This window comes from Amphiura filiformis, chromosome 5 (assembly GCF_039555335.1).
Source record: "Amphiura filiformis chromosome 5, Afil_fr2py, whole genome shotgun sequence".
Classification (NCBI taxonomy): domain Eukaryota; kingdom Metazoa; phylum Echinodermata; class Ophiuroidea; order Amphilepidida; family Amphiuridae; genus Amphiura; species Amphiura filiformis.
The window spans coordinates 36,139,241-36,164,760 of NC_092632.1; the positions used below are offsets into that span (position 1 = coordinate 36,139,241).

Here is a 25,520-nt window from a genome sequence, read left to right on the forward strand (position 1 = left end):
ACCTTAGAGTTCCATCTACAGGCATATGCCTCTATGAGTGTTTTTTTTAATGAAAGATATGAAAGCCAGGCAACCTCCACAAAAGCATTACAGTAAATTGGTCTTGCAATAATACTTGTTTCTACAGCTGCCTCAGAAATATGCTCAAACTCCAATGTTTTTATGAAGGGTGTCTGAAGGAATAGATCCCTGTTCACTCTTGGGTCTAATGTAGGTATGTTAAGGTTATACGATGTATTGTTGGTCGAAGCAGCATCTTGCGAATGGTAGTGAGCTTTAGCAAAAATTGCATTGCTCAATTCATACCGAGCATGTAGAGGAATTCAAATATCACAGATATACTTTTGTAGGTCCTGTGGTTCGTGAGTTATGTTGTAAAGAGGGCTGAAACAACAACACTTTTGTAAAAGCTACATAACTCATTAACAACAATAAATTAAGCAAGTTTTCTAAGTATATGATTTGCAGAATGAACTTTTGCAAAACACCAAAGTGTTAGTTTTCAATAATATATTGATTCAGATAATGAAAATCAATTTTTTTGGCTGCTTCGACCAACAATACCTCGTATACCCTTAAGAGTATGGGTTATGCAGTTAAACAGTACGGGCCAGGATTAATGTGTGCAGGGTAAGAATTAGGGCTATAGATTTATGGTTGTGGGCTAGAGTAAGCTGCACATGTTTCTTTTCAACATTTGAAAAATCCGCCCACCAAATTATCTGTACATTCCTTCATTCTATTATTTAACCTTTATAAACAACAAACATCATCTCTGAAGCAATGAGTGTGACAATAACACTAAATAATGTCTTTCACTAAAATAAGGGGTTATAAATCTGTATTATAGTCTGTATACCTTCCTCAAGTCAGTAATTTAGATATTGTTTTTTATTGTATCTCTAAATGTAATGATGAGAAGTATACATTTTCAGAAAGGAAATGATGCCAGGAATCCAACTAGCATAACAGTTTCCTGCAAAAAATCAGTTTGTGCAAAAATCTCAAAATTTGATTTTACTTTACTGACTCGAGGAAGGTATATGGACTATAGCTCAGTGCCAATCAGGTTAAAGAAAATGGTAATGTCTTCCAACTCTACATTATATAATAGTGTGCTCTAGTTCAAAACTACAGCTAATTACTTACTTTGCTCACCCAAGGTTACTAATGAATGTATTGTTTTGAAAAAAATAATAAAAAATTCAATTTGGTTTTAAAATAAAGATGGCTTCCTTTATTCTCGGAAAAACATTGACATGATCGACAGGAATTATATAAATAAACGTAATTTTTCACCAGGTTCGCTGTCACAAAAATAATACAGTAGACAAGCAGAAAAAGTGATCTCGTCCGGGAATCAAACCAGGACCTTAGGTTTACAAGACCTGTGTCAAGTTGTCGAACCCAGGACCTCAGGTTAACAAGATCTGTGCCAAGTGGTTAAGGCACTTTTTCTGCTTGTCTCCTTTATTATTTTTACGATGGTGAACCTGGTGAAAAAATTATGTTTATATTCTTTTATTCTATTACACATTTTTTTCACGATTAAGTATTTTTTTCTCTTTATTTTGTTTGTAGTGGTGTAAGTGCTGCATTTTTTTCTGTCACAGACCTGGGTTAGGTTAGATGGAAAGTATATATAGAAAAATCACATTTTAACTTCATTATGATACAAAATGTACATATTCATCATAATTCACACTTGCAATATAAATACCTGTGCATTTTACAAAAAGAGTACTTTACAATTTGTTATCAATAATTGTACAATTCTCTGGAAAAAAAAAAGATTATCAAAATAGTTGTTTTCCATTGTTCTTGTTAATAACGAACCACTCCAACACCAGCTGGTACTACATTAACTTGATGATCTGGCGCAAATCGTGTCTTCTTTTTTTGTACTGGCGGCCCAGCATGAGCCTTATGCACTGAAGGTCCTGGGTTATCTGTTTTCACTGAAGGCCCTGGATTATCTATTTTCACTGCAGGCCCTGGGTTATCTGTTTTCACTGCAGGCCCTGGGTTGTCTGTTTGCACAGAAGAACCTGTATTATTTGTTTGCACTGGTATTCCAACAGGAGGCCCAACATGATTATGGTTCACATGATCCATCTTAAGTATGGTTTCTTTAGTTGTTTGGACCTCTTGTTCTTTCCTTTCAATTGTTGGTGATACTGTTGTTGTTGCAATGTTAGTAGCACCGATTACTTCATCTGAGATGTTTTCTTCCAGTGTAATTGAGAAGTGCCGGTGATGAGCGATGCGCTCAGCGCTTCTGACGGGAGGTACTTTATCCATATTGCCAATTCGAGTACGGAAATAAAGTCTTGAGAGAATGCTGAAGAAGAACATCTCTACAATGATCAGCAAGTCACTGATATCTGGAAAAAAGAAAAAGAAAGAGGAAATGCAAAGAAAATGTTACATTTTACCATTAAGGATACAATATACGATTTACCGACAAGTGATTCATTTCAGAATGCGATCATGAATTTTGAAGAAAAAAAGTTTCCACAGGCTTCGATGGGACTCGAACCAGTGATTCGAAACTTCCTTTGATTACCGCTCGTCCATGGCAGTTGAGCAAAGGGGTGTAATAATGAAACATAAATCTCATAATGCCATCTTTAGTCTTTTGTTTACTAAAAAATGATGTGTTATTGTAAAGATAGATTGGTCGTTTTATGAATAAATAGCACAAATGTTTGCACATGTATGTGAAATAGCTTCAACAATGGTTCGCTGCATAATGGTAAAAACAGCCTTGATCTAAAAAAAGTGAGAGGTGCCATATTTACGGATTCAGGCTAAATTCAAAATTAGTATAAAACGTTTGTTTTATGATCGATTACAAAAATTAATTTTTGTCATAAAAAGGAATTGTGTCTGGCGTGAATTACACTACAGTTTTTATTCCTAGGGCTCTTCGACTTTTTCAAATAATTTTTTATAATGATAGAGTGAATCCCCTGGCCCTCTATAATTATGCACAAAAGATTATGTCCCCTTTTAAAACAGGTTGATCTTCAATGCTCTACATGCTAGCCATAGGCGTCAACATTTAAAGTTCAAGTTTTGTGGTATTTTCTCAAAATATCAAGAGCCGTCTCAAGAAATCTTGAATTTTTAATGAAAATTTGGAACCTGTCATCTGCAGTCGACACCCGCATGGAGAGGGTTAACTCTAACTGTACCAAACATAAAAAAACTCAATTCAGAATGCATCTTCAAGAACAGGTATCCCATGTGATGTGATTGCGTCATCATACAAACAGTCATATAGTCATAAGTTTTGGTTGACCAAAGTAAAAAGTATTCTCTGCTTCTTTTTGTCTTCATTCCTTCCCCGTTGCCAAAATAGGCTGGGCGTTAGGTTTAATATTTTGCATTTTTTTAAAATTTAATGTAAGAAATGCACTTATCCAAAATCTACTGTCATAGGTTAATTGCCTCATGAATATTAATACCGTTTATGAACTTACTTTTAAAATGATCAAAACTGTCACTTTAGCCTCTATACTACAGTGCTGCATTTTGCTGGTGACAATTGACCTTTTTGGTAAATCCCATAAGCCTTTGCGAGTAGACCCGAGATGTTGTAATTTGACATCACATCATCTGATGCCGATGCGCAACATCGTTTCTGTGCATTGCAAGTCGGTGTGACATCAAATGACGACATCTCAGGTCTAACGGCAAAGGCTTATGGGATTTACCGACAAGGTCAATAAAGATCCCGACAGTAGTTGATACTTACAATTAGCCCTTGCATCCGACCTGAAGGGTGGTATGCAAGGTATGGCTCCTCCTGATACCATTAATGACAGGATGAGATTCTGTGCACTGATGAGGATCAACACCATTTGAACAAGGTAAAATTTGGGACGGATCTGGAATTCGGAAAGAGGTTCTGCTGATGCTTTGAGCATTAGGGAGATGCCCCATAGAGCTAGCAAACCAGAACCTATAGAGATGAGGTTGAGATAGATGTATGCTTCTGAAAATGAAACCTAAGGAGAGGAAAAATAAATTTGATATTAATATTTTATTTAGAATATATCTTATTCATAAATAATTATTCATACCTAAGTAGCTCACTTTTGTCAAAATGGTCCACTCCTGTTGACAATCAGGCTGTTATTATCTTTGGGCTATTTCGCCAAATAGGTCCACTTCCCAGGGGGGTACTTAGTACATATGACAATACGGGGACGTGCCGCTAATATGGGTAGCATTTTCGGCCTTTTGGTATATCAATGACCCCTTTTTCTAAGCCAATTTTGGTATATGAATGGGTCCTTTTTTCAAAATTTTTTCACTTTTTTTTCGAAAAATAGCCCAAGTTTGCCTCAATCTAGCCAAAATTTCAAAATTTTCCAAAAAAAATTGGGAAAATTTGTAGAAACTAAGACAATTTGGGTTAAATTTGGCTGAAAATTTTGACTTTTGGTATATCAATGGGTCCAAATTTCTTAAAAAATTGGTATATTTATGGGTCCACTTTCATATTCTCAGCAAAATCAAACTTGAGTACCCCCCTCCACTTACCATCAAGTAGTAAATGTGTTTTCATTGGATAATTACTAACTAGATTTGGTATCCTACCCTTTGCATGTTAAATTTGTCTCATCTGGTTGGTAAGGTAATAATTCAGGCACAAATCATCTGACATGATGAAAACAAAAGCTGAAAACATTTGCTGTTTGTGTGAAACGTATCTGACCGATTTTCAATAATATTCAGTTGAATTCTGCCCAAATTTGAACTCAATCTTATCAAAAATATCAAATGTCTTTGGAAATGATCTAAACTTATGCTTGTGAATCAGAAAAAAACAGGGACTGCCTTTTGAGGAGAGACCATTTTCTCCTTACATTCTTTTGTAAATGCTCTAAACAGCTCTCTTGAAGGCTCCAGAAGAGCTATTTAAAGCTCTCCTGCAAATTCCAAAATACAATCCCTGAAAAAGATGCTTTTAAGTACTGCATGCTCCAGATTTTAGTTTCCATTAGAAAATTTAACATTCCCCGGGAAAGTCCATTTTGTAAAAAGTTTTCAAAATTATATTTAATGTTTTTCTTTATATTTTGGCCTGTGTTTGTGCTTTATTTTGTAAGTTTGGGTATGATTATTAGGCTTGCTTTAGGGTGAAATATGATTATGTCTATAGTCTTGCATGGAACAGATAATCCAAGATAATCCAAGCTCCACCCAATCTCATCTATAACTCATATAGAGGGCTTCTGAAGTTAATCCAGTTTTAAAATCTACTCAAAAGGAATTTAAATGAGAAGTGAATCTAAATGAGTATTCTGCAATTTTTTCAAAGATTTAATTGATTCAGTTCCCTGAACTCATGAAAGTTAGTTTGTTAGTAAAATTCAGAATAATTTACCTGCCCTGGTTGATATTTGCCATCAGTCCAAAGCACTAATGCAATAAATAGTGAGGCTGGGCGAATAAATGCGACTTGCATCACACACCGTTTTACCCAACTCAGATTCCTCCTGCAAGGAAAAATTACAAAATACTGGCCAATGATTATCTGCAGAACACAGAGAGACATTTTGTTGAAACCTCCTTTTAACATGTCTGTTTGTGTGGAATAAAGTACTCAGGACATGGTCCCAAAATCACAGTCAAAAGTAGTTGGAACACTTGTGTAAAAGTAGGACTGTTTTAAACCTTATTTCTGTTATACTTGACATACTCAAATTTGGCTTTATTTGGTGTAAAGTCTGAACCGTTTCCTACTACTACACACCTCCCCTTGCCCCGCTAATCAATGTTGGATGTCTCTAGGGGTACATGAACAAAAAAAATACCCTGCCAACATTGGCAAGGGAAATTTTGACCAGGATTGCAGATCATTCTCCTTTTTTGAAAGTTGTATTTTCTGCACATTTTACTTGAATAGGAGCTTAGCTGGTATGTAAAACTTTCCTAACTTGATTAGATGATTAGAATTGGGTTTAGGGCGAAGGTTAGGATTAAGGTTAGGATTAGCTTACACAAAATAATTACATGAAAGATCGACCTATTCTTGATCTAATAGATTTACACATATTTTCTAAGCAAAGGATGCATACAATTCTGAATCAGAGCAACTTACATTGTCATAGTAAAAGTTGGTAGGCATACACAGCAGCATGTGAGTGGTGGGTTTGCTAGGGAGACCTTTTTATCTGTGAGTAGTTCTCACGACAGCATACTTGCCCCCATAATAGTCTATAATCAACATCAGAAACTGGAACAGTGCTACTGAAAAATATCTGCAACAAAATAAGATTTGTATGACATTTCACTTGTCCATTATTGTCTTTTATTAGAGACTAGCGGGATACCAGCGCTTTGCGCGGGTCCCCGCTAGATGAGTAAATGGGAGCGTTCACTATAACAGGAAGAATTACTGAACAGGTAGAATCATTTGAAAAGGTACATTTTATTTATCTAAATCTGTCTCTTCTTACATTTTCTTTTTTAGTTTCTTCTGCTTAGCTTGTGATTTTTCGTTTCCATGTTATTTATTTATTTATTTATTTAACACCGTTCCCATTATTTACTAAATCTGTTCTTTCTTACATTTCCCTTAGCTTTTTTTTATTTGCTGCTTGTTATTTCCCGTTACCATGTTTTTTTAATTTAATTCTGTTCCCATTATTTGAGCTTCTTTTTTTTTCCCTTACATTTCCTGATTAGTTTCTTTCCTTCTTTGTTTCGTTCCCGTTTCATTTAGTTAATTTAACCCGTCCATGTACCTTTTTGTCCTTTATTTTTCCTTCTTTCCGTATTACCATGTCCACTGGTCTCTGGCTCGCAAGTCGCGTGGCTCTGCGCCGTTTACTCGCGCATTGGCGTATAGTGCGCATTACGCACGCGGCGCCGACGCACTGCCGGCCAGCTGCAGTGACGCGTAGGCTGGTAACCGATTTTCATGACAAAAAACCCGTTTTACCCATATTTTCACTGTTTTTGCAGCCAATTCTTGACCGTTTTTAACCAAATAAAGTGCATTACCGTCTTAGTATATTCCCCGATCTCCCGTATGAATTTGGCGACATTTGGATCGAAACTGACAGAGCCTTTATGGACATACCCAGATACAACATTCCCCTATTTATAGTAAGATACTGAAAGACACTTGCAGGTAAGAAAAATATACTGTTTGGCTCTCTTATCTATTAGTTCATCATCTGAAAATCAATCTCAACTTGTACTACTGCATGAAAAAAAGATTTAAATGACGAAACTAAATCAAAAAAAGTTTGTTATTCTATTTTCACAACTTTCCTTTTTGACAAATATTGAAAAAAATGTTGATCTATGTTTGAGATACCATAAGCTAGGGTACTCGGTACTAGGCACTGAAATTTTGCACATAATAATGTTTAGTTGTTTGGACCTCTTTGTTCTTTCCTTACATCACTGCAACCCTGCAAAAGGTATCAAACCCCATGAATGTCTGTAAAAGGTTGCTTCCCTCCTCATAAAAGGGTGTCTGTGCAGGGGTTATTTTCCCCAAGAACATAGTAAAATGTTTGCTTATAGCAGGTGCCATAACCACCGCATTCAATTTAATGGACAAAGCAAATTGTTGAACATTTGTCCAAGCAAAAAAAGCAAAAAGTTACTATTTAACATGGATTTTAATCTTCTCATCACCTGCCCCTCTCCCTTTGCCTGTAAAAAAAGTCCAGTGATAGTTTTCCCATGCCCATCCTAATTATGCTATATAGTATGGCCATCCAGATTGGCAGTATAGAGTAGGTAGTTGGACTTTGGATATATCTTTATGACTTGTGCAGGATAAAATGGATGACAACTTGTAATGAAACTGCCAAATGCAATCCAATAATATCAGAACTCTCAAGCTCAATTAATGCAAATATCTAAATGATTTAGACATCCGACAGATTGTTACTTACACAGAGGCAGCTAAGGTATTCATTAAATGTGCTCTAGGTACATATAAGGCTAGCAGAGATGTCATAGTTTGTACCTGTATTGTAAAAATAACAATGAAATATTACATGAAATATTAATTATGTTAATTAGGAAACTGCAAAAAAAGTAATAGTGAGAAAATGATATCAAAGAGAGAGCAAAGAGAGGCCCATAACACAGAAGCTGGAGAAAATATAATGAGTAATACTATTAGGTATTAGAGAAAAATGGTATTGTTTTAGCCATATATCCTAGTGGCAGTAGAATGGCACTATATAAATGCCTAGAACTTATACATGATCAGCCCATAAAACTTCTAAAATGAGAGAGATCTAGAAGTTGTATAGGCCTAAGCAAACTTTCATAAAACAGCCACATCTTCATTTTGCATCTTGAAACCAAAACCATTCTTTATTTCCTTCACATACTTTTTCATGCAAGCTCAGTAAATTGCATGAATAGTTCCCATTTGTAATTGGATAGTCAGAAAAATAATTAAAGTACAGGGTGTCCCAAAAAGTGCTAAATATTTTGGTTTGGTTTCACTGTCGAACAAGATATTACAATGTTTTTAAATTATTTAGAATAGCTTAGAATCACAATAATATTTTTTCATTTGCTATATACTTTTAACACTCTGTGTTCATAATGAAATGCACCTTGGGAACTATTTTAACAGATTTAAAGAAAGTCAATGTTGCTTAACCTGTTATCCTTGTGTTTGAATTGTGTTATTGAAAGGATGCATTAAAATAGTTAAATATAGATAGAAATGAAAAACTGAGGCTTTTTCGACAGGAATAAGCAAGATAAAAATGTCAGGAGCAACGTGTTGCCAGAAAATTCTACACACCTTACAAATCCCCCCAGTCAGAACTCTTCCCCCAGTTGCTCCTCAGTAAAAACTCAAAATTACAAAAATTTCCACTTTTTGGAGCAATTTTGGGCAAAATTTGTTGTTTTCCCCCTGAAATTAAATTTGCTCTCAATGCCCCCCCCCCCAAAATAAAAGGAATGCATTTTAATATGGATCCCACCTCTCATGTGATACTTACTGGATAGATTCCCATAATGACAATAAGTCTGATTCTTCTTCTGCTACTTGGTATCTTTTTATTGACATAGAAGACGGCTTCTAAAAACATGGCAATTGTTGATAAGGCTACAATGGTGACACATATAAGGGTTAACAAAGCGGCTATATTATTCCGTAATTCTGAAAGAAAATGGAAAGAAAATGTTCATGATCAATTGAACTTGTTTTGGCATCTTAAGTTTGATGGATTTTACTTCTCAAGACCACCAATATGAACAATTTACTAACCCTCTAACAGTTGGGCAATGATAGATCTCAGTGTGTGTGGAGGTGGAGGGGTGGGGGTGGGGAGGGATAAAAGCCTATCGGTAATAAATGTTGATTAAAAAAGGGGTGTTCTGATGTAACTTGGCTAAATTAGAAGCTTCTAAGACTGGACTAGACTAGACAGATATACAACTGAATCCTACCTACAAAGGGTTGTTCTGAACTTCTGATGTATTGACTAAACTCAGTGAACTAAACTAGACTTATATAGATTAAACTGCATCCTATTCCTACCTGCAAAGAGTTGTTATAATGTAACTTGACTAAACTAGAAGCTAATAGATTGGGCTAGACAAGACTAGACAGATTAAACTGCATCCTACCTGCGACGTTAGGCTTTAGCTTGACTAAACTAGACACTAGTCTAGCCTAAACTGGACAGATTGTACTGCATCCTACCTGGGAAGAGTTGTTCTGATGTAACTTGACTAAACTAGAAACAACTAGACTAGACTAGACAGATTAAACTACATCCTACCTTCGAAGGGTTGTTCTGATGTAACTTGACTAAACTAGAAGCTACTACTAGACTGGACTAGACAAGACTAGACTAAACTAGACAGATTAAACTGCATCCTATACCTGCAAATGAGGTAACTTGACTAAACTAGAAGTTACTAAACTGTACTAGTCTAGACTAGACAAGATTAGACAGATTAAACTGCATCCTACCTGCGAGTTGTTTGGTTTTAGCTTGACTAAACCAGACTAGACTAGCCTAAACTAGGAGATTTAAAAACTGCATCCTACCTGTGTAAAGTTGTTCTGATGTAGGGTCAGCAGTAGTACAGTTATCCCCTGGCTCCATGATTCGTTTCTCTGTGGGATTAACTTGAAGATTGGCTTGGTCATTGGACTAGAATAGAAATGTGAGAAGACATAATGATTACATAATCTTTGTATTTTCTAAGAGTTGCTGAATATACTTTCAATTAAACAATAAAGATGTTTTCTTGTCATCAATCCATTTGTTTTGGAGTACGCTCGGTCAGATTTGTTCAAAACAGCCACAGTCAAAAGGTGTATTATTAACTCAGCAAAGATTCCTATATCAGATGTGAATATATTCCACTATCCTCCTCTTCCTTTTGGTCACCCACCTTTGCACAGTATTTTTGTAGGGAGTTTCCCAAAAGAACTAAATGTATATCTTCAATACAAAAGGTCAAAATTTTCAGAATTATTTCATCGCAGCTTACATATACTTTAAGTGCGTAGTATTTGATTTATAAAGTCTACCTAGTTTACTTTGAAGACTGTTTTAACAGTCAAAAGTGTCAATTTTTAATAATTTGCCATGAAATTTGTATCATTTGCAAATTTAAAAAAAAATCAAAATTATTTGATATCAGAAGGATATTCCTCGTATTCAGAATGCAATTTGGTGTGTCTGATGTGCTCACAGTTCTCACAAAAATACTGTGCAAAGGTGGGCTACAAAGCTTAAAAGAGAGTCTTTATCATATAAGAACCATTGAAAGAGTTCAGATTTCTTGAGTTTTTTAAACATGATTTGGGATATTGTTCCGAATTTTCACACCCTTCAAAGAGATTTGTTGCCAAATTCAAGCTTATTATTACTAGGATATCTAGTGATATAATTATGATTTTCTGCATTAGTTGTAAAAAAGTTGTTAAAAGGAAATGCATCTAAAAAAAATTCTGTAAAGGCAAGAAACACCATTTTTCTGTAATTTCCAATTATGGTTGGACAGTTGGTATTCTTCTGTACATATTCATTTTAAACTTGCTTCCTATAGGCCTATATAGCACCAAATCAACAGGATGCAACATTGAAGGTGGAAGGGGGAGGGGCACATTTGAAGTATCCATGTCAAAATTTTACAACAATTTTGTCCAGGATGATTATGTAGGTTCAAACAATTTTGTCCGGGATTGTAGCTCGGTTGCACACATATCCAGACATAAAATTAAATGATGGACACGGATCAGTTGGTGCTGAAAAAGGAAATGCAGACAACACACTTATGCACATTTGCTTTTTTGAAATCTGCTTTAAGGGATGGGGTATGGGCGTTTGGACAGTATTTTTTGTGGGACATGAGAGCCCATCAGGCATATCGAATTGCATTCTGAATACGAAGAATGTCCTTCTGATATTAAATAATTTTGATTTTTTTTTAATTCGCGATATAATACGCATTTTAGGGAACAACCCAAAAGTTCGATGAAGCCCTATAAACGAAAGTCCTTTCGTTAGAAGGCTAACCCCCTCCCCCCTCCTTTCTAACGTAAGTTTTCAATATCAAAAATTCCAACCCGGATTCATAGGATACAGGACCGTCGCTATGGTGGATGGGGCACAGTGTCATCGCCCCGATATCTTCATGGCAGAAATCGCCATGGTAGGTTGAATCCACCGCCACTCATAGCCATTTTATATCGACCTGTTTAATAGTTTTGTGTCGCATCATGGGCCGAAGGACATCTGACTAAGGCTACTGACAATAGCCCAGATTAGCCCGGTTACTGTCCTCGCTGTGTGTTAGTCGAGCATGGTACACCATAGGTCATATGGTTTTAGACTACCTTCACGATTGGCCTATACACTGCGCTATATAATTGGCACATATAAATCAAAATTATTGTCAGTTTTTGACTCAAGACCCAAGCTAGTATCTCAAAGCGCAAACTAACGACTATCATATCTGTTAAAAATATATATTCAAGTGCAAGGAACCACATCTGGTTTCTTTATACGAAATCATTTACGGGAGATATTCATCATTTTCAAACCCGGTATCCAAAGATTTATCGTCTGAATATCAATCGTGCATAGCACATCTACGTGTATCGATCCCGTGTATTCATTTCAGTGTCTCTTGCTGTATAGCATGTATAGTGTAATTATTAACCGGGCGATGTCGGTGTGTGGGATGTGGAGGAGTGCAACAATGCAATGATATTGATCACGTTTATGGAAGAAACCAATATTCTATTTTATTTTAAAATATTTTTCTTCATACCTTTCTGGGCACGACAAAAATTATGACTTGCTAGATTTTCAAATAAAAAAGAATCAAGGTGCGGTACAGCTGATTAAAAATGAACTTACAAATTGCAGGTTGCTAGTACTGCACTCTAGTATATTGATTTGAAATTATTTCAAGCAACCACTGTAAAATGTCAATATCGTACTTCAGAAAATACTAAAATTTATATATTAAATCCTTAAAAAAGATCAACTTTGACCGATGTTATAACTACTTTTTTTACAAACGTAATCGGACTTTTTGACCCCTTCCCTCCTATGCCTCCATAACGAAAGGACTTTCATTTATTATATAGGGCTTCATCGAACTTTTGGGTTGTTCCCTTAAGGCACCGTTGTTTCCAATGGACGTTTTATTGTGAAATGTCATTGTACAAGGAATACATAAAAAAATTCCACATAGCCCCCGAATGAAAAGTATTTAATTATCTTTGTAATCACTCAAAAAGCATTTTGTGTGAATTTTACATCCGAACTAGAGGCTATTAAATTTTTACGAGCCTTTTTATTTTACATGTAAAGCCTATGGGGGTGACGATTAGAAATGGACGGCAATATTGAAAAACACTCATTTTGGGCCATTTTAGACACTAAAATGCCCATAAAAAAAGAATAGCCTCTAGTCCGGATGTAAAATTCACACACAATGCTACCTGAGTGAGTACAAACATAATTAAATAAATTTCATTCGGGGGCTATAGCAAAAACAAAAAATGTCCTATACCTTCATGGTTATGAAACAAAGGTGAAGGATGAAACTTTTCAGCCATGAAGGTTTATGTTTCCCGGTAATGTTTACTTCAAATGCTGACGTGGGAGTCAATAATTGGGATAATCAGCTTAATCTAAATCTCCTCTCTTTTCATCTTCTCTGATTGAATGTAGGAATTCCTTGAATCTGTGGGATTATCTCACCTAACAATGACAGATATAAAATCATCAATCTGATGCTTTCTTAATTATGTTAAACGTCGTCTTTCATGTAGCATTCTGACACAGATTTAGCATTATTATTATATATTGCAATTGTCATTATAATTTTGTTATCGCTGAGCCGACATTTAATGCCGCATAATAATAGAAGTTGGTAATAAAGAATATCTGAAGGCCAGTTTGCATTACCAATGACTCACTCAAAACGCTAATGACCTGCAGCTGCAGTCGTTCGATACTCCATTTTTCAGTAATGTCAGATAAAACCACATCTTTTAAACATAATTCTGGTGTTAAAATTAGAATTGTGTCTATTAGTGAAATATTTTCGCTTTCAAACTAATATAATTTCGCCGATTATTTATTAAGGCACATCGTACTCATGGAAATAACAGATAGGCCTAGTCTATTTCCATGATCGTATACACAGGGTAGCGCATCCAGGCCCTCCATTCAAAAAAAAAAAAATCCACTTTATGCGTGTGTTATGGGTAAAAACACAGGTTTTTATGCTTTTTCGATCACATTTTCACTAGTGGCAAATGGTGGTCATAGACCACAAACCTAGCTGGGGCATGTTGGTGTTTTAGAGGTATCTGACCCCTGCAAAATGTTCCCCTGGTCATGAAGTTTGCATGTCACCACACCGAGTTTGAGTACCATACTCCTTATAGATGCCCAGAAAATTAAATTATATGATTTGACCCAGATAACCTTTGACCTGACCCCTGAATAGCGTTCCAAAATGTTCCCCTGGTCAGTTAGTTTATTGTCACAGAGTTTGAGCCCTGTAGGCCTACCCCTTCAGATGTTCAGAAAATGCATTTCTAAAATTTGACCTCTGCATGACCTTTGACCTGACCCCTGTAAAATGTTCCCCTGGTCATGAGATATGTTGTCACTGAGTTTGAGTCCCACACCCCTTACAGATGTCGAGATAAGGCAATTGTAAGATTTTACCCCCCTTAATGACCTTTGACCCTAAGTGGGTTAGTTTGAAACAGTCATGGTTGCACATGCAGGTACTTCTTTTGAAAGTCCTAAACAAGGTATAGCAGTCGTTGATAGGATATGCAGCTTATAGAACACGGATACCTCATGTGGTATACCACTGTTACCAGGGGGTCACTCACACCTTCTTGGCATTTCGAGATAGAGACCCAAAATAGGAATATTTACCACAGTCTTATGAGGAGTAGCACCCCGGTGGGGAAATTATTTTTTTATTATATTCTGTACTTTTTATCTTTTTCATTTGACCCCACTGGGGGTCATATCTTCTTGGAATTTCAAGATATGAAAAGGACCCACAATATGAATATTGACCCAGGTCTAACGAAGAGTGTCACCCGGTAAGAAAATTACTAATCGGGGTGTCATAGCGTCTTGGATATTAATCACGTTTAAGAAACAATAATTCTATTTTATTTACAGCAACCGCTGTAAAATGTCAATATCGTACTTCAGAAAATACTAAAATTGTACAATTATATATTTTAATATACATTATAATTGTAAAATTTTAAAAATCCTAAAAAGATCAACTTTGACCGACGTTTTAACTACTTTTTACAAACGTAATCGGACTTTTTGACCCCCTCCCTCCCTAACGAAAGGACTTTCGTTTATAGGGCTTCATCGAACTTTTGGGTTGTTCCCTTATGGCAAATGATTAAAAAATGATATTTTTGATATTTAACAGTCCTCGAAGTAAATTATAAATCTAATGATATGTACCCAGGCCCGTAGCCAGGGGGGGTTCGAGGGGTTCGATCGAACCCCCTAAAATTTTGACACAAAAAAAGGAGAACATGGGAAATGTGGTTGAAATGGCCATTTTAGCACAAAAATTGTTATTTTGTCTCTTCGCACGAATTATCCCATTAATTTTAGGTTCAGATTAGCGGGACGATTTGAAAAATCCCCGACGCCCAGTTTATGTAGGCCTATGACTTAATTTAATGCTATAAATACAGCAGAGTCATTATTTGCCTCTTTGTCTCATCTAGATTTGAAGATTAAAAAAAAAAATTTGGTGTGCAAAAAACGATAACAGAGAAAGCTTAGTTCAGAGATGAAGGGAGTGATATAACATAGGAAAATAAGATAATTGATATTATTTGTGATGAAATAACGCACCTGATTAGCAATATTTGCTTGTTTTAATCGAGCTAATTTACCTCTTCGCTATAATATATCCATTATATTCCTGATAATAATGTAAAAATAATGCACCAAATGCCTTCAATTGGGACTTCATTTTTCAAAATTCTTCCAATTCTCAGGGGCACATCCCCCTCAGACACCCCCTGCGCCTGATTTGCAACTTTTTCTTGTTTTAACCGCGCTAATTTGCGTCTTTCCTGTAATATATTGAACCAATATGTTGATAATAATGTAAAAATGGTGCACCATGCCTTCAATTGGGACTACATTTTTCAGCTCAGACACCCGTATGCCTGATTTGCAACTTTTTCTTGTTTTAACCGTGCTAATTTGCCTCTTTGCAATAATAAATTGAAACCATATATTTCTGATAATAATGTAAAAATTGTGCACCAAATGCCTTCAATTGGGACTTCATTTTTCAAAATTCTCCCATTTCTGAGGGGGAGCATCCCCCTCAGACACTCTCTGCGCCATGGTTCATGGCGCGATACTGCCCCCACTGTGACCATTACTCATCATTTATACTTAACAGAAATCTGCAAAAACGAACCCCCTAACTCGGAGGGCTGGCTACGGGCCTGGTACCGGTACTTAAAGTGTATGTAGCTGGGAAGAAAAGCTGACGATCAATTGAAAATTTTGACCTCTCTTATTGAAGATATGGAATTTTTTCCTAAAAACACCAAAATTTTTTAAGGTGTTTTGGGAAAAAATGTATATCAATAATATGGAAGGTCAAAATTTTCAATTGATCGTCGATTTTCATCCCAGCTACATACACTTTCAGTACATATCATTAGATTTGTAAAGTTTACTTCGAGGACTGTTAAATATCAAAAATTAAAAAATATGTGAAAACATCCCTAAACGTTAATATCCCATTCCTTAAACATTTGCTTTGAATCAAAACATTCAATATTCAGTTGATTTAGAATGTGCTTTTCACCCAATGCCTTTGCAGTGACCCTGAATTTGCATGTTTGTTGGGTAAACATTAGAGCAAAGTTTTGGTTGGCTAAAGTTCAATTATTTCTCATATTTGATAATATTTATACAAAAGAAGTGTTGGATAAATATAAAAGGTGTCTTCATTGACATTTGATGTATTAAATCAATCATATCATGGTATCACTATCAGAACAAACTTAAAGCCATATGGTACAATCTTATAATATGAAATTGGTTAATTTGATTAAAATTTGCCAAATTTGTTGTGTTTGTAGGTCAACAGAGCAATTTTGACAAAAAGTCATAATTAATAATTATTTAACCCTAACCCTACCCGTGGTTTTTGTGCTATCGGAAGGGAAAGAAGGAACGACAAAGGAGAGAAGATGAAGAAGAAAGTCACTTGGCACCCCCGGGATTCGAGCCTCGGACCCCTCGCATGCCACGCAGAAGATCCCCAGCTACACGTGTAGCTGGGTATATATGACTTCGTCTGATTGCGTCATCAAGTCCCGTGGAATCTGTGCACGCAGAGCGGTTTTAATAGTGAGCTTTAGTGAGTCCTAGTTGGGTTAGGGTTAAGTCTGTCGTAGAACTCCATGTTAAACGGTCAAAATAGCCAGTGGGGTTTCTTCCACTTTACCATGTTATTTAAGCTTAAAATGGACAGAAATTTTTCCCGGCTGTTATTACTAATTTTATTTCAGCATTTTGGGTAAAGAATATCAAAATTAAAATTTGATTGAATTCGTATATTATGGCTTTAATACAGATATTCTAGAATCATTACCTCTTTTGTTTTCATGACAAAAAGGCTTAGGAAAACATTCAAATATATGCACAAAATATAGCATTTGAAAAGGGATATGGCAAGGATTTTCGGTAGGCTGAGAGGGGGCAAGCAAATTTCGGCAAGCCAAGAACAGGGTAGGCAAAGTATATACCATTTGGAAATTTGACTCTCCCACAGGCTCACCATCATTATACAACCCCTTCTGTACACTGATTTTGTTTATTATTGACCTTAGTTTTATCCGGGATTATTTTGCTAATAAATTGATTGATACCAAGTCAATTTATGGCCCTTTTCGCCAGCGCATAGGGCGCTGGTACCTGTTTCAGGTTTGGGGTCAGTTTACTCAAGAGATTATATTTTAGTGGTATTGGAATGATTTTTTTTTAAAACTTTTTGTGGTTAAATTTTTTTAAAATATTTTAATTCGATTTGTTAGGAAAAGTAAGTATGTTTTGCCGTTTCAACGAACGTAAAACGCAGTGAGTATTACCAAAGTTATGTTTGAACTAATTAATTATGACTTTAAAAGTTTAAAGGCCTAAATGTAACAATAATAGTTAATATATATAGCATCATATGGTCAGCAGAAGAAAATCTGACATCACCTATGATGTCATATCAGTGTCCTTGACCGGGGTCCTTACTCCTTGACCACTGAACAGCGTGATATCATGTCATGTTGATAACAGATCTATAGAATCAAAATCTTCATCATATCCCGGATCATATCACAGATTCTCAACAATCTGTGATCATATGGACCATATTGATGAGAAAGTAGTTATCTATCATATCCTGTGTCGTTTTATGGATAACAAGAAATGTCTTTAAAAAGACAACGCCATGGATGAAGATCATGTTTCATAATTTTGCATTGCAAGTACCGGTACTTGGAAAGCTAGTAAATTTGAATGTTTGGCACAACTAACCGGGTGCGAAATATTGGCATTTATTGGTAAATACCACGAATGACATACTAGGAAATACTCAAAATTTTCATGTCCAAAGCTGAATTGGAAAATGTGTGCTAAATAGGTCTCCATTTAATTCATACTTGTAACAAACGGCTCAATTGAAATCACATCCTCTTGAGTTTTACAACAATCCAACAATCTATATTCAGATAACCTTAAGAATGTTTGCTGTTTAATTAAGAGATTTCATATCAACCACATTTCATGACAATCCAATTATCTATTATCAGTAACTGTTAACCTTGATATTGAAGCATGGTAATTAATTTTAGATATATTTATTCGCAATGTATAGTTTACTGGTAGTTACAATCACATCATAAGGCCACTAACAGTCAATTTTGAGTTTCCCGTCACATAATTTCTGAAAACAAGTGAGGTAACTTTTTCATTATTCATTATTTTTCTGCCTTTCGTTATATGACTAACACATATGTAAAATGTGTTGTTATTTGCCACTCACTCACTTTGAAGATGGATGTTTAGCCCTAATGAGATTCAAAAGTATATTAAAAATAGTCACAATAATGAATTCAAATGAGGGTCAGAAAATGAAGTGAGGGCGGTGACGGAAACTCAAAATCGACTTTCATTGGCCAGGGATTCCCAAAGCCACTATCTACCCCAATTACTGGTACCCCCCCCCCCTCGACGACTAGTGTCACTCCCAACATCAATTAGTGTTGGTAGTAGTGCACTATTTATACCCAGCTCTGGTCAGATCAGGGAATGGTCAGATAATGCTCATTATTATTGTTTAATTAGTGGTCACACTTTACTTGTCAATGCTTGTTGACAGCTTATCAGTAGTCAGATCAGCAGGGGTGCAATTGTATCCTTTTTCATAGAGCAAAATTGTTCAAAATGTTCTAAAAACCTTATTTGCGAACGGATTTTAATCGTTAACAAAGCAAAATGTATGTTTAATATATTAATTATTTCATTAATAGCAATTTCATAAGTTTCCATCCATAAATAAACACAGAGCATTATCTGTTTACAAAATAAGTGTTTATTTTCAATTAGCCATCTTATCAGTAAAACTGATAGGAGGCCAAATTATAGTCAAATCAATTAGCCATCTTATCAGTAAAACTGATAGGAGGCCAAATTATAGTCAAAAAACAGATTCTTTGTCTGGTAGTCCCGGCAACCCAGTCTATATGTGGCTCAGTTGTAAACATACACAACACAAACCGACTGTGAAGGAGCCTATATGCACGTAAACAACTTTCTAGTACATGTATAATAAAATCCGTTTTTGAGTATAATAAAGAAAGTCGTGCATTGGCAACATGAAGGAAATGCCTATTGCTAACTTGGTAAAATGCATACTCCTAGCCCAATCTTGTACATCATAGCACCCAGTTTGGGTTTGTAGTTTGAAATGTTGCAATTAAACATTAGTTCTTTCAAATATGAAACGCTAAAACACAAATCTAGAACAAACAATCATTATATTTAGAAAGATATAGCAAACTTTCCATGATAGAGATTGGACCCAAGACCAAGTACACCCAAATTAGGTGACAATTCGGAATTAAGCCATGGCTGGAAAAATGACTCAAAATGTTATTGATGAAATGGTTGCTATCATAAACATCAGTTTTGTCTTTTCAGCGGAAAAATCCGATGCAAAATAAAGTTTTTAGGGCCTAGCTATAATATGGGCATAATTTATGCATATAGTATTGAACAATGTACCCCATTTGACATGCACAGGTATATCACCTCAAAAATAAGGGCAGCAGAAACACGTTATTTAATGTTTCTACATGAATGACCTTTATCAAAGCATCAAAATCAAAAACCGAATTGAAATCGGTCACTGCATTGTGATGTATTGTCAATGTTAAGATGCTCATAAATGGAATGCAAATCTGCCACAAAATGCTATAATGTCAAAATTGGCACATTTCGAGATTTTGAAGGTGTATTTAGACACTTGCTTGAAAAAGCAGCGTTAATTTAAGTATCACAGGTTGAATGCCTACCTTTTCTGACTTCGTCAAGAAAAAACAAAATTAAAAAAATCTATCATTGAATAATTATAATAAATTAACCAAATATACTATTTGAGCAATTGCGGCCAATCTGCAGACAAATTAAAGTTGAAAAAATGACTAAGTTCAGCTAATTAATATGCAAAATTGATGCCAATAGAAAACCGTACATGATATCAGAGTGCGTTTTTTTTTACATATGTATACAAAGTTCTTTCAATTGATAACAAAAATACACAAAAAGTAATCAATTATGCAAATTAGCTTATTACAGCTAATTATGTATTCATGATATTATTATGTAAATTAGGCATGAGTAATTTTTTTTTTTTTTCAATATTTAATGAAAGTCTTTTCATTCATCATAAATTTGTCAAGTATGAACGTGTTAAGATGTTGAGTAAAGAATCTGCAGTTAATTACTTTAATATAATACAAAAATACAAACTTTGACATTTTGACGGTGTCTGGAATAGAATTTTCATTTTTCTGTAAATATGGTATGTGTCATCATTGCTCAAAGCCAAATCCGAAAAGTAAAAATAAAAATTCATTTGCAATGAGACTTTAAATTAACATTTTGTTATCTGGATTGACATGGGAAGAGAAACGGTAAAAGTAATAGCCTCTCTTACTATACCACGTATACAAAAATGGTGTGGCCTTGGACACACACAATGGCTTAGAGTTATTGTGGTTTGGAATATTACTCCCTTTAAACTCACTTAAAAATGTTTTGTTTCAGATCGTTTTCCTCAAGTGTGCCATTCGTTGTCGACGGAAATAATTTACATGCTTAGAAAGATTAGTATTTCAGCTAAATGGTGGTAGGTCTTGATTTTTCAAAAGGCCTATATTTATTGATTTATGATGCATCTTCAACAATCCATAAAAACAGGTAGTAGCTCTTAAACGAAGCAATATTTATTTTTAAAAACCCGATGGTAGTCACAGAAAGGTTTCACACACCATATATCAAAATTCAAACAATTGTGATAAATAGCACATATGAGGAAATTAATTTTTCGACATGGATGTTTGCCAAAATTGAACAACTTTCATGTGGCGCTTTTCAATTTACTGTTATGCTTGCATGCACAGTGTGGCAGGAGTATTGTGCAGCCACTGTGACATGCCTATATAAATAAATTGTCTTACTTTATTAATTTAATAACTTCTTTATTATAAATAAAATGACACATAACTATTTGATTCATAAAATTACATTCAACAAAATGATTGAAGAGAAAACACACAAGGCACTAGGCAGACTGTTATAGAATGGAGTATGTAAGATGCCATGTCCATAGCTTCCAGAGGAGTTTCCGACTAGCAATCAACATGACCAGCACATTCACAAAAACACAGTTTAAGAGTGAAGATTGTAGTGAGTAACCAGTCCTTTATAAATGTGCTGGCCACTATCTATTATAATATAGTAGGCTTAAACTATACATTGCGAATTAATTAAGTTATTTTAAAATAAAATGTACATGTAAGTTAACTCAAACCGGCAGTGTATATATCGAAAGCAGTGAAATCGGACATTCCTAAGCGAAGATATTGAGTTCGTAAGTTCTGGTATTACAAAATTGGAAATTGAGATATCGTGGGTAAAAAGCTGAAAAGACAAAAAAACCAACGACAACAACAACAACAACAACAACAACAAAACAAACAGACCAGAACAATTTGGAGTACATGTAATGAATTAAAAGAGTTGACATGAGATTAGGAATTAATGTTTTCTGCTGTTTCAGTGTGCATGTTCTCATCGTTGATGGTTTGGTGGACTGTCATGTAGATGTAAGCGTGATCCTAAAAATGCCTTTCACATTGACCAAAACTAATTACAAGACCTCTTCTACATTGACGCTGGCTTTCCCTTTTAAAGGGAATTTTTATTGCCTCTGTATTGGATACCTGTACACTTTGTGCTTAAGCAATAACTTAATAATTATGCCTACAGTAATATAGACTATGCCATAGTCGAATTTTATTAAAAATATGTTATTATTAGTCATGATGAACCCATTTCGTTGAACTCAAAATTATACTGATGTTTATTAAAATTAAAGTATTCAATAGTAAAATGGTCATAAAGAGTTAAAAATATCAGACGATTAGTGACAATAAAAGTAATTGAATGCAACATTATCTTGCATAATTATAACGGCTCACTTTAAAACTGAACAATTCTGATTTTGGAATCTACCAGTTTGTTGATAGCGAACCCCGAAATTTCGACTATGAACTTTGAATTGTAAGCAGAACTTTACCCCTGGACTTTGCTCTCTAAAACACACTGTCAAGCATACTTGTTTATCAGTCCATTAACCACAAGCACGCGCTAGATGTTTGATGAGAGATTAACTTTCAGCGTCAACACAAAAGCGCCGCATATACCACAGACAGTTGTTTACGGTGTAGTTAATGGTAATGGCGCGGGTCCAGACGATTTAAACCATAGCGAGGTATGGGCGACCAATCACAAGGCAGATCCATTTAAAGATGCATTACATCATTGCCAATTTAGTTAGGCCAGAAATTGGCCTAACTCTCCATAGAGTCCGCTTGTTTTAAAGGATACGCTTGTTTTAAAGGAGAAAATTTTACCCAAATAGTTACATTTCAGCACATCACATCAAAGCTCCAATTGGGCGCCCCATTCATTTTTAAAGGAATTTTTATTTTGTATTTTATTAAAACAGCTTTATAGTATACTATTTGGAGCCTGAACTTTTGTTGGTGTCTTTTCATACTGAGCTCTGAATAAAAATGTTAAAGAAAGAAATAATTAGAACCAGGTAGTAAAAAAGAGATCCAGTCAATATAGATTCACCCGTTTCAATCAATTTTAAGTTTCTCTACATGTAGTAAGGCAGATGTAGATAATAACTAAACAAAACACACAAAAGAATACCAAATTTAACTTGTGCCAAAGTTCATGTGTCCCCTTAAGATATGGGTAAAAGGTTATCTCAATTTCACAACTTTCTTATGTGACAATCCCCTACAGAGTCTCACAAAAAGGTTTGTTTAAACTTCAATGCTTTTTAAACAGTATCAATTTTACCATTACTATAGGTGCAAATTACTAGGTGAAAGTTTGTCGACTTTTTGCACTCCATAGCTTATGGTTACTGATATGTTTGAATGTAATGAAATCCCTGACTTTTGTTACTTTGTTTATGGATGGCTGCAGATGCTTAAATGTAGATTAGTTTTACTGTGTACAAAGGGCATGTGTATGTAGCTATATTTTGTATTGAATGGTTTTACAGTTTTAACAGTTTTACCTGCCTAAATAAGATCTGATTTGCATATTCTGCATTACTTATTAATGTAATTAGCATGTACTTATGTACTACTAGTTCTCACCTAAAATTAGAAAGAATGATGCTATGTTGAAAAATTTATGCAATGAGTCAACTTTACTCTCACAATATTATACAATTTCATATAAGAACCAAGGGAGAACAGTGCCAGTGCATTGATTGGTCACCCCAGGTTAAATAAGAAATAAATAAATAAATAAATAAGATTGCAAATGTTCTGAGTCAATTTGAATGAAATAGTTTTGCAAGCTCAACGTACAATACAGGCTACCTTCTTATAACTGCAGTATGTGGTCTGGCGAGCAATGAGCACAAAGTGCGAGAATCGAGCGTGGAGCACAAGCGCAACGATTGCTGCAACCTCTCTGGATACTCAATTGCAACCTAAGCCCGAAAGTAGGCCTAGTGCTACCTCTTTAATGACTTAATAAGCTTAAAAATGTTGTGGTTAAAGATCAATATAATACCCGGGATATAATATCATTGTACAAGAACACACCGTCAGGTAGACGAGTGCCGCTGATTCACAAGCATTGGTCAAATAAAATTTTTATTATTATTATTGCTACATGTTTGTATGGCCATCTTAATTTAATAGTTTGTCTCAAAGCCCCCCACGTGCATTAGTAAATCGCCTGCTTTTTTGCACATTATTCAAGTTTTTTTCTGCTGTTTTATTTTTTTTCCAAATCCACACACAAAAATCTTACGTCTGACATCGCCAGACCTCAAAAGAGCCTAAATTCTAAATCAGAATAAAATTGTTCATCTTGACCAAAGTAAAACCTCCTTGAGAGATGAAACAAGTACCGTCGGATCCGTAGCGGTCGCTGCGGGACAAGGAATTCAATTTTGCAGTGTTGGTGTCTTTGAAGCAGGTTCAAGTTTGACCCTATTTTGACCTGTAACCCCTCTGTGAGCTTCAAAAAAAAAAAAAATTAGGAAAAAAAAAAAATTCGGAAAAAAAAAATTTGGGAAAAAAAAAAATTTCCAAAAAAAAAAAAAAAAAAATTCGAAAAAAAAAAATTTCAAAAAAAAAATTTGGAAAAAAAAAATTCGGAAAAAAAATTTCAATTTCCTTAATTCTCTTCAAAAAAATCATAATTTCCTTAATTCTCTTCAATTTCCCTTAACTTCCCTCAATTTCCCCTCATTTTCCCAAATTTGGAATGAAACTCTTTTTCCAGTATGGGGCGGTTAATAGGCCCTCCCCTCACCAAGTATCATAGCCATGCGACAAACAATGTAGGCGTAACAGCATTTTTTTTAGCGTTTGTTACTAACGGACTAACGGACGGACTAACGGACTAACAGACGGAGAGACATGGTGACTTATAGAGCTGCTACCCGCAGCTAAAACCCGCAGCTAAAAAGGTGGTCTATTCTTGTCAAAAAGTTTATCCCACACTGCCCCACAGATAAATTTTTTTTTTTTTTTTTAAACGTATTCAATATAACTTGGGAAGGGCTTTGAGACGAACTATATTAAATTAAGACGGCCTATTAACCCATAATTGTTCAAACAAAGAAAAAAAAAGAAAATGTTATTGCAAGCAAAATATTTGTTTTGATTGCAGACACTGTCTGATTCTGTTGCCACCTGAATGTATTTGCTGCCACCTAGAGGTTAAACTCTGTCCTGCTGGGCAGTTATGAAGACTGGCATCATAACATATTATTCATTTCGGGAGGCTATATATCATAGTAGAATTTCTGTTTTGTTGCACCATTTTTCACTTCAAAATCAACACATGCAATATACCCAGTGTTCGATTTACCTGGACAAACCTGCCACACAAATCTTTCAATGTAAACATATCATCATAAGAGCGTCACCTAAATAATATTTTCGCTAAAAATTGCTATGCAAATTTCTCAAAGTAAATCGAACCACACAACTCTTTTTTATGTAAAACTTGTTCTGCTCTGAACTTAATTGAAGAATGAATGATCAAACACCATCCAGTTTTAGGAAAAACTTTAGTAAAAATTATTGTGAAAAAGACAGTCTTGTTCAGCACTGACTGATCATGCCA

At 35.1% G+C, this 25,520-nt stretch overlaps 1 protein-coding gene across 1 annotated transcript in view; it reads right to left on the reverse strand.

Annotated features, from left to right (window-relative positions):
* Positions 1–1,360: 1,360 nt before the first annotated feature.
* The window catches only part of LOC140153052 (organic solute transporter subunit alpha-like), a 174,054-nt gene continuing 149,894 nt past the window's right edge, over positions 1,361–25,520 (reverse strand). Inside the window, 8 exon segments of the mRNA XM_072175655.1 lie at positions 1,361–2,384; positions 3,761–4,013; positions 5,399–5,510; positions 6,116–6,201; positions 6,203–6,275; positions 7,929–8,002; positions 9,003–9,163; positions 10,061–10,166. Coding sequence (XP_072031756.1) covers positions 1,825–2,384; positions 3,761–4,013; positions 5,399–5,510; positions 6,116–6,201; positions 6,203–6,275; positions 7,929–8,002; positions 9,003–9,163; positions 10,061–10,166 — 1,425 coding nt within the window. The 3' untranslated portion in view covers positions 1,361–1,824.